The sequence below is a fragment of the Mytilus edulis genome, chromosome 11 (assembly GCF_963676685.1).
Source record: "Mytilus edulis chromosome 11, xbMytEdul2.2, whole genome shotgun sequence".
In the NCBI taxonomy this organism is placed as follows: domain Eukaryota; kingdom Metazoa; phylum Mollusca; class Bivalvia; order Mytilida; family Mytilidae; genus Mytilus; species Mytilus edulis.
The window spans coordinates 66,734,017-66,749,571 of record NC_092354.1 but is presented as its reverse complement, the minus strand read 5'-3'; the positions used below and the strand labels follow the sequence as shown (position 1 = coordinate 66,749,571).

Genomic DNA, 15,555 nt, shown 5'->3' with positions numbered 1-15,555 from the left:
CAAACCCTAAGCTTATCGAGAGTGTAAAGAACTGGAAGGTACCAACATCAATGAAAGAAATACAGAAGTTCCTGGGCAATTGAAACTATAACAGGCAATTTATTAAAGGTTTCAGTGAGATAGCTGCTCCATTAAGTCATTTGACAAGAAAAGATGTCACTTTTGAATGGACAGAAACTGCTCAGAAAAGTTATGATAATTTGAAAACAGCCCTTTGTACCAGTCCAGTATTAGCATACCCACATCCAGATGGAAAATTTGTCCTTGACACAGATGCCTCCAACATTGGTATTGGTGCAGTGCTTCACCAAGTACAAGACGGGAAGGAAAAAGTGATCACATATGCCTCAAAGAAATTAGATAAGACTCAACAAAGATACAGCGTCACAAGAAGAGAACTCTTAGCCATGGTAACATTTGTCAATCAATTCAGACACTATTTACTTGGCAGAAAGTTTATTGTCAGAACGGACCATGGGTCTCTGAAATGGTTTTTTGGATTCAAAGATCCACAAGGGCAACTAGGCAGATGGATTGAAACCCTTTCACAGTATGATTATGAGATACAACACCGTCCAGGCTTAAAACACCAAAATGCTGATGCATTATCTAGACAATAACATGATGATCCAGTATGTAATCATTCTACAAACAGTTCTGAAGACACCTGTAAAGCCTGTGAACAGATAAATGAGCAATGGAAAAGTTTAAATGTAAAGTAGATGATGTAAAGGAACTGAATTATAAAGTCACAGTAAGAGCTGTGGTAACAAGATTTCAAGAACACCCAGATTGGTTGGCCAAATATTCAGTTAAAGAAATGCAGGCGTTCCAAAAAGAAGACCAAGATCTAAAATACTTACACCAATGGAAAAAAGAGGGAAAAATACCAGAAAGAGAATTGTGTGCTAGTTTAAGCCCAGCCACAAGGAGATATTGGTTAAACTGGGAAAATATTGAATTGATAGATGGTATTGTTTATCACAAATGGATAAATGCTAATAGTAAATTAAATCATATACAGTTGATTGTTCCACAAATATTAAAGAAGGATATATTGATCTTGAGCCATAACACCCCTTATTCTGGACACATGGGAGTTAAGAAAACCATAGAGAAAATGAAGACAGTTTTTACCTGGTACAAGATGAGTCAGGATATAACAGAACATATACAGAATTGTACCATATGCAACAAAATAACAGGAACGGGGAAAAAACCAAAAGCACCGTTGATGGACTATAGAGTGGGATACCCATTAGACAAAATTGGCATAGATATCATTGGTCCACTGACATTAACCAAGAAGAAGAATAAATTTATACTGGTTATAGGCGATTATTTTACCAGATTGATGGAAGCCTACCCTATACCCCATCAGCATGCTGACCTGGTAGCACAGAAACTAGTGATGGAATTTATTGCTAGGTTTGGCATACCACTAGAACTTCATACAGACCAAGGAAAGAACTTCGAAAGTGACCTATTAAAATCTGTTTGTAATTTATTTCAAATTAACAAAACCAGAACAACTGCATATCATCCGTCATCAAATGGTTTAATAGAAAGGTTTAACAAGACTCTTGGTGGTATGATCAAGACCTTTGTCAACAAGAACGTAACAAATTGGGATGAATACATTAATCTCCTGCTAGCTGCTTACAGAAGTACCACTCATCCGGCTACAGGGTTTTCACCAAACTACATGATGTTAGGTAGAGAGGTCAATATCCCTCTAAACCTGATGTTCAGAAGTCATGACAACAGAACACAGAACAACGAAGATTACATTTCAACAATAAAATCTCATTTTCAAAACGTCTATGAGATTGCGAGAGAAAATCTAAAAAGCAATGCAGAAAGACAAAAACGTGACCATGACACACGATTGACTGACAATAGATATGAGTTAGAGGCCTTGGTATATAAATTTGACAAAACCGTAAATAAAAAGTTTCACTCTCCATGGCTTGGTCCTTTTGTAATAACGAAAATTCTCAGCCCCGTTGTATATGAGATTCGCGGTGAATTCCGCACTGAGGTAGTTCACCATGATCGATTAAAACCCTGTAATGAAAACATGCCAATTTGGGCAAAAGCAAGTTACCAGTAGAATATTTAAAATGTGTAAATTTTAAAACAAATTTTTAGTTTTTTGATATTTTTTTTATTTATAGAATGTCAGACGTCATAGGAACCGAAGTATGGCAGTGTAGGCTTTGTGATTTTAAATATTTAAACAGAAAAAGAGCTGTGCAACATTTTATGCTTAGGCATACTCCAAATAACCAAATACCATTTGTATGTAATATCTGCAACTTTAAGGAGACTGGTTGGTATAAAATTTTCAGAAAAAAATTAAACATTAATTTTTCATTACAAATTTTATCTATTACCTTTAGCAGTCAGGGGCGTTACTTAAACAAGTAATTTTTTTAAGTTACTTATATAAGTAATTTTTGTTTCTAAAAATAATAAAATTACTTAATAGAGTTATTTTAATTTTCAATATAAACATAGACTAAATGTAGTTTTCATGAATTTTTACATCACTTTATATCATAAAACAAAGAATTTATTCGATTCGAGCGGAGTATAGAAATATAGGGTTAATTTAAAAATAATGACAAAAATATGACTTGAATAAGTTATTTTATACATTTTAAAATATTTTAGTAATTACACTTATTTTAGAAACATATGTGACTGATTTTGATTACAAACTATAAATAACTTCAAGTCTTAATTAATTCTCAAGTATCTATCTATTTATATCAGTCTTCCTTCAAGATTTTGGAGGAAAATGATAAGTTAATAGTCCCAAGAGACCAATCTTTGACCAAGAAGCGTCGGTATGAAAGATAAGTGCGTCAGAAAGTTAAATAGTGTTTCAGAAGAATTAGATTTTATATTTCATGGGAAAAATAACCAGATGACTGTGAAAATTTGTTAAAGTTAGTAAAATCTGTATTATTGGAAACCTATAAAAATATTATTCAGAAAAGTTACTTATATAAGTTATATTTAAAATAGCCTCGTTTTCAACATTACTTGTATAGGTAATTTTAATTGTTACTTGTTTAAGTAATGCCCCTGACTGTTTAGTAGTTGTTACTTTATCACATGGTACAAAAATCATTCCAAAAAACAACTCGTGTTGGCCCCAGGTGACTTTTAAAATGTAGATATCATTGAAAAAAGCTCCAAATTATCTCCCTTTGGTGCAAAAATGCCATTTTTTGGCATTAAAATTGAAATATCTTTTTTAACTCATCGGTGACCTATATTTTTTATTGTTGTTTTCGTATAAGCTGTTCATAAACTAAATAATTTTAAAATTTAAGCGATTTCTGTAATTTATTTTTTTTTCATTTCGATATTACCGCTATTTCTCCTATTAGTTTAACAGAAAAAAAGGACATTGTGAGATTGTGAGCGTAAATGAACGGTGACCCCATTTTTTTATTTCACTTTTCTATTAACATGATTAAGTATAAGATAAAGTTCATTTATAGAAAAATATAGAGAAATCCTATATTAAATTAAAAAAAAATGATTTAGACCCGCGAGCCCCCTTAAGGCACTAACTGAGGGAAAATGGAAAAACCATGCTAATGCCATGCCAGGAAAGCCTCGCAGAGAGGATTCTGCTGTACATAAGTCCACAAAACCATACAATGTAAAGATTGGAAGTGACATTTTTATTAAAACAACACTAATTACACCTTCAACACAAAAATCAGAAATTAAAGAGAAATTTGAGGAAGAATTCATCCCGGATTATGATGAGGAAATCACCATCAGTGAGGAAGAAGTTGCCATTATGGAAGTAGAGGTAGACGAAAGAGATGAACAAACTGAGGGACTTAAAAACAAAATAAAAGAAATGGAGGAAAAACACAGGGAAGATAACAGAAGTATGGAAGAAACCCACAAGAAGCAAATTAAAGAATTGGAGAAAAGTCACAAATTTGAATGCCTAAGACATGTAAGATTCGGAAATTTTATACAAAGACTGGAAGAGAGAAAAGAAGAGCTAAAGAAAGAGCTGAAGTCAGCGGAAAAGAAATTAGAAAAAGAAAACATTTGCACAAAGAAAATTAAGAGTGTAGTGACACTTCCAATAAAAAGAAAACTTAACTTCAGATAAACATTTTATTTTCATAAAAATTGTTGTTAAATATTGAATATTATTTTATTGCGCATGTATATATTTGTATATTTGTATGAATAAGAAAAGTTTCTTAAAATGTTTAAGGAAGAGGTTAATTAAATTTTTCATTTTAATGATTCCTTTTTGGTTAGTGCTAATATTGATTGAATTCATGAATAACTTTTTTCAAAAAGCTTGATAAATGTTAAATGTTCATTTTTAATTCTGCGGACAGAATTCTTTATTTGACGGGAGGCAGTGTTGTGCCTAAGCTATTTAACTGAATTATATTACTTTCGTGATAGAAGTTATTACGTTGTTTAATGCAAATAGTTTGTGTAGTTCATTTTTGTATTTCATAATTCCCGCAATATTTTGGTGATGATTTTACCGGGAGTTCGTAGCACATTTTAGGTTGTCATTCGCGACTCGGATGTTATGCGGAGTAATTTTCATAGGAACTGCATAACAAATCATTTATATATGTTAACATTGTATGGAATTACCTTTTACACATTCACTTATAACGATAATCTTTCATAATTGTAGTCATTTGCTACACAGAGTTCATGTTTACATTGTAACCGTTAACCGGAAGTAGGGAATATCTATTTTTGTGTATTCACTTTGTAAACTAGGTCGACTATAGTCAGTTTCAAATTTGGATTGCCAACGATCAGCTGCTTTCAGAAATGAACTTCAGAATATATATATCTTCACAGATTAGTTATTTGATAGGTAATTAAACACATAGAGACTATTTAAATACTATTTATTGTAAATTGCAATACATTTCACATTTATTTCTGTTATAATAAACGGAATATATTTTACACCAGTTTTTTCATTCATTGATTTGAAATAAACAGTCGGCGCTACAGTATACGTGTAATATATACAGCATTAACTTCGAATTGCATGCTAAGATTTAAGACATATTGCTCAACACCTTCAATATTCAACTTTGTTTTGGTCTTGTCAGAGTTATTAGAAATAGGTTGTGTTTATTGTTATACAAAGCACCTGTGCATTCGTTTCAAACCTACCTGTACTTCAGAACGTGTTATTTTTCCATTTCATCACTCAAAAACATAAACTTCTTTTAGCGCCATTCAACTTGGCATTTGACGTCAACATGCGAAAAGTTTTTAAAATCCATGTATCTGTCTGTTGTAAGAGAGTTTGATTGACACATTGGCAGGTATCAATCCTACACTCCTAAGTGCACATAATTAAATTGTTTAACTAATATTAGGCAATAAAATATATTAATCTTTAGAACATTTAAGTTTGTTCGGTTTTTTTTCTATTATGGTTTCGATGTTCGTACTTTGTTCTGAAATAGTACATCATTTTGATATGAAAACCATGCTTTTTTATTTAGACGTTTCAATTCATAGGTACTATTCATTTAATGATTAATGTCAGCTATTTGGATAAAAAAAAAAAACATGTTGAATGAGAAAACAAAATCCATGCTGGTTTGATATTATTTTTCTTTCGATAAAGGTGTTTTGGTTGTTATTTAAAGTATCCCTTGCAGTATTGTATGGAAAATGATTCTTGACCATTGATCATAATTTTTATTTTTACGATTAAATTTAAAAAAATGGTTTCTATGTTCACCGGGCTACTCTTTAAAATTGTAGACCACATTTTTGTAGACTCTTTGTCTTCGAGTTGACGGTCGTCTTTAGTATGATATATAATATAATAATTATGTAAAGTACTTTATAACTTCATATAGTAATTGCTTTAATTAGCGCCGATTAATAAAAAAGACCAACACAATAGTTTTGTAGCTGGTTCCTTACCGTCTAGGTTTGGTAAACAGGCGGTAATGGTTTTAATTTTGTTTTCAATTTGTCTTGAATTTTTTACAACTCGTCCTACGGCCAACTCGACCACATAAACACTCTCACTGATTATTAAAACTTGCATCACTTTATCAAACTTGCAGCATTTTAAACAGAAATATAATTTATATATCAATAACTAGAAGAAATATTTCTCCTTTCGCGGAGCACCCGTGTCACACAGAGACAAAACCCGCACCACTCAAAAAACAAGTATTACAAACTCGCACCGCCGAAGATATGTTTAAAATCATCACAGAGTTCTAGATTGTTTTCTCTTTGTTATTTCCTCTGTTCTTGGAACACCCGTATCACACAGAAACAGGACTTGAATTGTACCTTTCGAAAAACAAAAGAAATACTACAAAAAAGCACCACTGAGAAATATCTTAATCATCAGTGTTCTGGGTTGTCTTCTTTTTCTCTGAGTTATTTTCTCCGTTCTAGTAACAACTGTGTACCACCAAAATATGAGCTACTGACAGGACATTCAAAATCATATGGGAGAAGAACTGATAAACTATTTTATATACTTCAATTATTGTATGCTGGTTCATATTCTGGACGCCAATCTTTGCTCCTTTATTATATAATTCACTAACAAAACAATTATGAAGCTTAGAAATGGAAAATTACTAAATACTAAACTTGTTCAAATGGTATCCACACGTCTCAATCTTCAAAATCGGTTATCTAAAAATACTACCATCGCTAACATTTTTAACAATAAAAAACGTGGTTACCCTTCTATCGATAAGTGTCATGCCAAAAAATGACTTACATGTCCCCGTCTTTCAACCAACAATACGGTAAGGTCCACGTTTAATGGTCGCACATTTTCTTTAAATTTTGAAACTGATATAACTTGAAAAACAAACAGTATTATTTATTTACTCACATGAAACAAACCGGGGTGTGGTATTCAGTACGTAGGAGAAACTGGACGATATTTATCTAAACGCACTCAAGAACATCTGTATCGTTTTAAAAGACCCAATAAATTCAAAAGTATCATTTACCAACACCTTAAGAAGCACAACCATCCTTTTAAATATTTAGCAGTTCAACCTTTAGAAGTAGTAAATAAGCAGCCTGGTGAATCGCATTCAAAGTTTGTACGATCACGGAAAATAATTGAATTAAATTGGATTAAAAAATTACAGACAGTTTACCCTCTCGGTCTAAATGATAATATCATGGGAATTGGTAATATATCTAGAACCAATTCCGTTAACATTTTGGATATAGTTTCTAAAACTGTTCGTAAAAAACGTTCTCACGGTCGTAGAACACATCGCAATCAAAGAAGATTTCGGGCCAATCATACCAATATTTCGGACCTAATTTCTATTTCAAAAAACAACGGCAGACATTATCTGTTAACAAAACTCTGTTCGTTTACGGTTAATAAGTTAAATAAAATTTTGGAGGATTGCAACACAATTTCATATAGCAGTCCTAAGTATGAATTTGTTCAAATTATTATGGCATATTGTTATTCTAAATTATTTCCCAAAATTGATCGCCCTGAAGATCATAATTTTTTTTTTATTAAAATTAAGTATGTCAATAAAGGCTTTGATTTTGTAAATATTGCCGGTATATTTAACGACCATTCTGTTAAAGAACAAATTCCTGGATATTTTGACAATACTGAGCTACCTCTTATTTGTTATATTTACAAGAAATCTAACCGGAAATTTGTGTTTAATTATAGTCAATTGTGTAAAGATGTTAATATCAGTGAAAATACACCTACTTCATGTAATTGCAGTAATTCCGTATATATTTATGGCCCCATTTCCCATGTTATAACAGGAGATCTTAACATCGTTCAAGACCGAGAGTTAAAATCATTCCTCAGTGAAGGACCTAAATATCGTCCCCCGTCAATTATTAATTGGAATGAGTGTCGTAATATCATCCACGACTCACTCCATACTTACTGTATGAAATGGATAAAACGGGAAAAAGCTGACAAAAAATCTTTGGACTCTTTTTTTTAATTCAGTAATGAAGATAGTTGATATACGTATTCAACATTTTAAAGAACATTTTACTATAAACCCTTACAACAATAAACCTATTTCTCGTATCAAACATAAACTAAAAGAACTAGCCAAGGAATTTGTTTTTGTCCCGGCAGATAAAGCTGCTAATAATATTATTATTGTTTGACGTAAATTTTACATTGAGGTTCTGAAAAAGGATTCACCAACATTCCAACTGACTCCATTTTCAGAAAACGAAATCTGTAACAAACATAAACTTTTAGGCACCGCTTTACAAGCAGAGCCAAATACAATGAAAGTCCCATCTATGTATTGGCTTCCGAAGCTACACAAAACCCCTTACAAATATAGATTTATTTCGTCTTCAAGCCATTGTTCAACTACTAAATTGTCTATTCTTCTTACCAGCACACTTGGTACAATTAAAAACCTGATAATAAATTGTTCAAATAAGGCCTTCGAAAATAGTGGAATAAATTACTTTTGGAGTGTCAAGAACTCGTTGGAAGTACTTGATAAATAGCATGCTTATATTGGTGATTTTCAATCTGTTCAAAGTTTTGATTTTTCTACCCTGTATACCACATTGCCTCACATTCTCATTAAGAAAAAATTCACACACCTAATTAAATGGGCATTCAAAAAATCAGAATGTGAATATATATGTTCAAACTCTTTTAGGTCATTTTTTAGTAGCAATAAACAAAAAAACTATGTTAATTGGACATGCTTTGATACTATATATGCCCTTGAATTTTTACTAGATAACATTTTTGTTTGCTTTGGGGATTCCGTATATCGTCAGATTATCGGAATTCCAATGGGGACTAACTGTGCACCACTTATTGCGGACCTGTTTTTGTATTGTTATGAGTTACAATTTATGACAAAAATAAGCAAAGACCCATCGAAACAACATCTGATAAACAAATTTAATAATACTTTTAGATATTTGGATGATATTTTGGCTCTCAATAATGACGACTTCAGTATGTATATTAATGAAATTTATCCTGTTGAACTTACTTTAAATAAAGCTAATACTAACAATGACCACTGCCCTTTTCTCGATCTTGATATCTATATCACTAATGGAAAGCTGAATACTAAAATTTATGATAAAAGGGATGATTTTTCATTTCCTATCGTTAATTATCCGTTTTTAGATGGTGACGTTCCCTTGTCACCATCTTACGGTGTTTATATATCTCAACTTGTACGATTCGCTCGTGTATGTAACAATGTTTTAGATTTTAACGAGAGAAATTTATGTATTACTGAAAAATTATTACACCAGGGTTTTCGATATCACAAACTAGTCAAAACATTTACTAAATTTTATCATCGGTATAAAGACATTATTCGTAAATATAGCTCAACATGCAGACTTTTAATACGTTCAGGTATTTCACATCCAATTTTTTATGGTAATATTCTTTATAAAGCACAAAGGTGTCAGTATTCACCTCAGAAACTTACAAAACCTTTGAATAGACTTATTAAGAAGGGATATAATTACGATATTGTTGTCAAGTCATTAAAGATTGCATATTTTGGCGTTAATATTGAGTCATTGATAAGGTCTTTGCATCGGAACTAAACACATTTATTCTAAAAACAGTTGTTGGCATGACACGGGTTATGTTCTTCTCATATATGTTATGATGGTATGATACTAAACCCCTAACGGGAAGGATTGTGCCTGATGTTCATATGATGAAATCATAATCTTTCAGTCAGTTTAGTTGAAGTCTGGAGCTGGCATGTCAGTTAACTGCTAGTAGTCTGTTGTTATTTATGTATTATTGTCATTTTGTTTATTTTCTTTGGTTACATCTTCTGACATCAGACTCGGATTTCTCTTGAACTGAATTTTAATGTGCGTATTGTTATTGTTTACTTTACTACATTGGTTAGAGGTATAGGGGGAGGGTTGAGATCTCACAAACATGTTTAACCCCGCCGCATTTTTGCGCCTGTCCCAAGTCAGGAGCCTCTGGCCTTTGTTAGTCTTGTATTATTTTAATTTTAGTTTCTTGTGTACAATTTGGAAATTAGTATGGCGTTCATTATCACTGGACTAGTATATATTTGTTTAGGGGCCAGCTGAAGGACGCCTCCGGGTGCGGGAATTTCTCGCTACATTGAAGACCTGTTGGTGACCCTCTGCTGTTGTTTTTTATTTGGGCGGGTTGTTGTCTCTTTGACACATTCCCCATTTCCATTCTCAATTTTATCAAAAGTTTAAACAAAATATCAGACTCAGTTCATAAAAAAAGTTTGAGAAACAAAACCCCAATTTGTGTATTACTATAAACATTTCAAAAGTCTTAAGCCGCGTTTGCGCAGGTTTTTTCTAGTAATAAATATGTCTATCGATGCTCAATATAAATAAGAAGACGTATTAGTATGCAATTACTTTGTATCAAAGGTTCTGATTGGATGACAGTAAGCGTAAAACTCTCCATCTCCTTGTCTGTAACTAAGGAAGTCGATATTTTGAATTGCGGAATGTATTGACATGTTATTTCTGCAATAATAAGCAAAAACACTCACTTGTTGCACCTAGAAATCTTTTTTTTATCAAATGTTATTACATTCTCAAGCGGTCAAGACGCAACAAAATGCACGGCGTTAACTTTTGACACCGAAAGCAAACCTATGACGTCACCAACTTTTCGGGCCAAAGAAGATAAAATATTTTTGCGGAACTTTTTTTAATTTTAAACTGAAAGAATGATTGAAGTTGTACTATGTAGTTGTTATGCGTTTGAATGGAGATACTGTATTGTATTTGAAGCTTTGAGGACGTCTATCTGTATGTAACACTGTCGCAAATGCCAGTATACCTGTCTCCGCTACGCGTCGTTAGGTTAGGTAGCAATACACAGAAAAGAAAAAACTTTAAATTTACAATCTTAATTCCAACACTTTCTTTTTATTAACAATACGGCTTAATATTTGTGTTATGCGTGTGTATATTAAAGGAAAGAGAATCTTTCACATATCTGATATCCAATAGTAATTAAGTGTGACCATGGAAACAATCTGCATTTATTTGATACAAAATATTGTAAAAAGGGGTTGAAGCGGTCACAAAAGTTTCCAAAATTTGGTCTAAAGGAAAATTTCAATCAATTAGAGTGATACCTTTCCTGACACCATAGACATTTATCTATCAAGAGGTCCAAAAAATCATATGCCTTTCTGCTTGTTTTTCCCTTAAATTGAATTAAAAAGATCGAACGTCAAATCTTTCTTGAAAAACATTACAATAATTTCTGAAACTGATCGTTACGGATAGGAGAATACGTAGTGTCAAACAGAAAAATGTCCTGTAAAATATGCTAAAAACAATCTAACTGTTTATATAAATCCACTTTGAAGGCTATCTTATTATTCAACTGTCTAAAAATCAATTATATGGCACTAAAACTTTTATATCCAAAACACTCACCATGTCCATATTCTACCTAAACTACATGTGCGACAGTAAAACTATCGATGAACGTCTGCAAAGCTTAAAATACAACAGCGTTATCTTTAACGTATGCATATGAATGACATGGAAACATCTCTCAACCCTATGCATCAACAATAAAATAAACAATTCAAGGTCAATGTACGGCTACAAACGAGGAGTCGTGGTTCACACCGAACAGCAAACTACAAAGAGCCCCAAAATAAGTAGTGTGACAAAAATCAAATAGGTCAAACAGGAAATCCAACGATCTTATATATGTATAAAAAAAACGAGAAATGAGAACATCTATTAACCATACCAAAAACAAAAACCACTGAAAATAGGATCCTGACTTATTACAGGTCCATATAAATGCAGCAGGTTTAAATAATTTAACAGACATCAGTTTTCACCCTAGCCTGAGACAGCAATCATAAAAGGCACACTTTAAAATATCAATTGGAATGGCTTAACTCAATCCAAAGGACATTTCAACAAATAAAACAAGCAAACCTACACTGAAAGAATAATTTTACAGAATGAATTTAATTTTGTACACTAATGAAGATAAAAAAATATTAATGGCATGCCCTTATCTTAATTTAGATATTTTTAGTAACTGTTGAAAACAAACAAAAAATTGTAGAACGTTATATGTTAAAATTCGTAGAATATACATTCGTCAATATTATTTTTACTCAATAACATTTTGTTCTGTATATTTTTCTATTACAGACGTATGACACATTTTATTTATGATATATAAAATTATTGATTGTAATTTGCAGGTAGACCTGGATACTGAGATAAGAATTGTTTTAATTGGAAGGACCGGTTCTGGAAAAAGTTCTACGGGAAATACTATTATGAAAGAAAAATATTTTAAGTCGGGAACTTCAAGTTCATCAGTAACAAGAACATGCAGAATTGGTAAAGCGGAGAGGAAAAAACACATTTTGAAAATCGTAGACACTCCAGGATTTTTTGATACAAATTTTTCAATGGGGTCTGTCCAGTTAGAAATACTCAAATGCTTAAATATGCTTTCTCCTGGACCAAATATAATCATGTATGTTTTAAGGGTTGGAAGATTTACAGAAGAAGAAATAAAGGCAGTCCAGCATTTCTGGCATATTTTTGGTGGAGATCCTTTCCGTTATACAATTATAGTAATCACCGGAAAGGATGATTTGGATCAAGATGGTACTACACCTACGCAGTTTTTAGAAAACATACCGGACTATTTTCGGGAGTTTTTATCTAAATGCCGAGACAGAGTAGTAGTTCTAAACAATCGTTCAAAATTTGATTCAGAAAGACAGGTAGAAGAAATGTTTTCAATAATTTGGAAAATGATCCATGAAAATGCAGAAGTCTCGTCATTCTATACCAATGAAATACTTGAAGAAATCAAAAGTGGTATATACAAATCATCGCTTGATCATTTAATTGGTCTTGGCGCGACTTCTATATTACAAAAATATAAAAGGTTTTCTTCTTATCTTATGATTGTTGTGGGAGCAGGACTAATTGTGTGTAGTCGTAATCACGTACTTGGTATTTTTTGCATTGGGGTTGGTTATATCTTAACTAAGATAAAATCAACAACTCCAGAATCAAAGCTCGCTAGAATTGTTACACAGCTCGAAAGGAACAATTCCCGCTGTATCATTTCGTAAATAAATGGAATAGATTGTACTTGTGTTCAAAATTACTTACATGAATGTTACAACAAATAATTGACACACATATTAAAATATAAACCATGTTTTCGTTAAGATGGTTTCTTAATGTGTGCAAATTGTAACTTGACATGCAAAACACTAATACATTCAAGAACCCATACCAAAATATCATTTGTGATATATTTGGTTATCATATACGAAGCAATTTCAATAAATGAGCACAGAAGGTTTGTGAAATATGCAGTTCTCTGATGGTGGAAAATTTTTTCGGAATATCAAACTAATTTAGTGCACAATTCTTTGACATTTTCAAATATAAATTGTCACGTATGCATGTTCATTTTTATGGATTTCATTATTAATAGGAGTATGCTGATAAATAAAGGCAACAGTAGTATACTGCTGTTCAAAACTTATAAATCCATGGACAAAAAGCAAAATCGGGGTCACAAACTAAAACTGAGGGAAACGCATTAAATATAAGAGAGAACAACGACACAACATTAAAATGTAAAACACACACACAGAAACGGACTACGCTTTAGACAAAATCCTATGAGAATAACAAATATAACATCAAAACCAAATACATGAATTTGGGATAGATAAGTACCGTGACACGTCTTATATCAATGTGAATTCAGACTCAAAAATAAGAGAAAACAAACGACACAACGGAAACACAACGTTAAAATGTAACACACATAGAAACGAACTATAATATAACAATGGCCATGTTCCTGACTTGGTACAGGACATTTTTAAAGGAAAAAATGGTGGGTTGAACCTGGTTTTGTGGCAGGCCAAACCTCCCTCGTTTATGGCCATGTGTGAAATATAACATTAAAATGACAACACAACATTACAGGACTACAATATAAATAAATAGGAGATAACCTTATAAACTGTTCTAGCTGAGTTCTGAGAAAGCATTATTCAACTCCACATTTTACATTTTGTACCTAAAAAATGTTTATTATGAATTGTGTGATTTCGTATCAACCAACGGTTTTAAATCTTAAGATATCACCTTAGTCGTCTAACAAGTTAATCAACCGAATTTTTCCTACATCATATATTAGCAATTGTGACATCTACATTGAACGTTACAGGTGTTTCATCAATATCAGACTAAACAGCTTTTTCATTGTTTTTGGTTAAAAATATTTATAAATATATTATAATGTATAATAAAATTGAGAAGGGAAATGGGGAATGTGTCAAAGCGACAACAACCCGACCATAGAGCAGACAACAATTTGGATACTAGTAAGTGTGTTTATCGACCCCACGGCTAATCTTTTTCTTTATTTATTATCACACCCTAGAATAGCCATTCGACGATACACGTTCAATAAAACTACTTCTGGTAAGGTAAGTAGTTGTTATACTTTTCTAACATATAGAAAGATGCATTTTGCGAAGTCACAATTGCAAAGAATAGTTCTATAATAAATCATCATAGGTTGTGTTGACTAATAATAAGGTACCAATTACCATGTGGATAAGCCATGACAACACTTGCAGCTTGGATATAATTCCTTGATTTCCTTCTTTTATATATATATACATACATGGTATATAGTAAAAACAAAAGAATCAGATTATGAATTCAACATTGTTCCTGTTAGAGCTTTCCCTTTTTTCATGTTGTAGACCGATTATAATACCGCGTGAAGCTACAAAACATTTTTATATTGAAGTGTACACGCTGACTTTAAATAGGATGTGAAATTTGGTCCGTCGATATGATTCTGTAATATATACAAAAAAACGCAAGATATAACCATGAGGTTACGTCACAAGTCGTTACTTATAACAAAAACACGTCTGTCTGATGAACCGTAGGAGATGCGTTGAAATCGCTATCAGAAACAATGGTAGAATAATATGTGATTTTTTAAAATATTTAAAGGCCTCTGATGTAAATTTCTTTGATTCTTGTCAAAAAATTGCTAAATTTCTCCTCGCTACAGAAAATATATGCTGAGTACGAGGGTTGTGTGTGACATTCAACGGTATCTTATCATCTTCGGTAGATCTTTCACTAGTTGCCCGAAGTTGTTCAATTGAGATTTGTACCCATAGTATTTCCTCTCGCTTGTGTATAATTTTTCCCAAAAAAAATGTATTGTTTTCTAAAATAAATTGTACGGAATCTAAAATGAAATCGATGGTAAAAAGACTGGATATTGCTTCCCTGTGTTTTAAAAGCTGCAATACCCAAATCATGCGGAATATTTGTATACAAACTTGTTAAATCGAAACTTATAAGGCGGCATTCTCCATTATAGTCATTTGTGCATTTTAGATACGATAAAACTCGATGTCATCGCTTAAATAACTAGGAACATGGGGACATAAAGGTTTTAGTATTATGTCGATA

General features: G+C 32.1%; 2 protein-coding genes across 2 annotated transcripts in view; both read left to right on the top strand.

Moving 5' to 3' along the window:
- LOC139496114 (GTPase IMAP family member 4-like) overlaps nt 1–13,226 on the top strand; it is a 54,061-nt gene extending 40,835 nt beyond the window's left edge. Inside the window, exon 3 of the mRNA XM_071284578.1 lies at nt 12,273–13,226. Within this exon, the coding sequence (XP_071140679.1) occupies nt 12,351–13,163 (813 nt within the window). The 5' untranslated portion in view covers nt 12,273–12,350 and the 3' untranslated portion in view covers nt 13,164–13,226. The remainder of the gene's footprint in view (nt 1–12,272) is intronic.
- LOC139494503 (uncharacterized protein PF3D7_1120000-like) lies at nt 3,620–4,150 on the top strand. The gene has a single exon (XM_071282662.1). It carries the CDS (start codon nt 3,620–3,622, stop codon nt 4,148–4,150), a length of 531 nt encoding a protein of 176 aa, XP_071138763.1.
- Nucleotides 13,227–15,555: the final 2,329 nt, after the last annotated feature.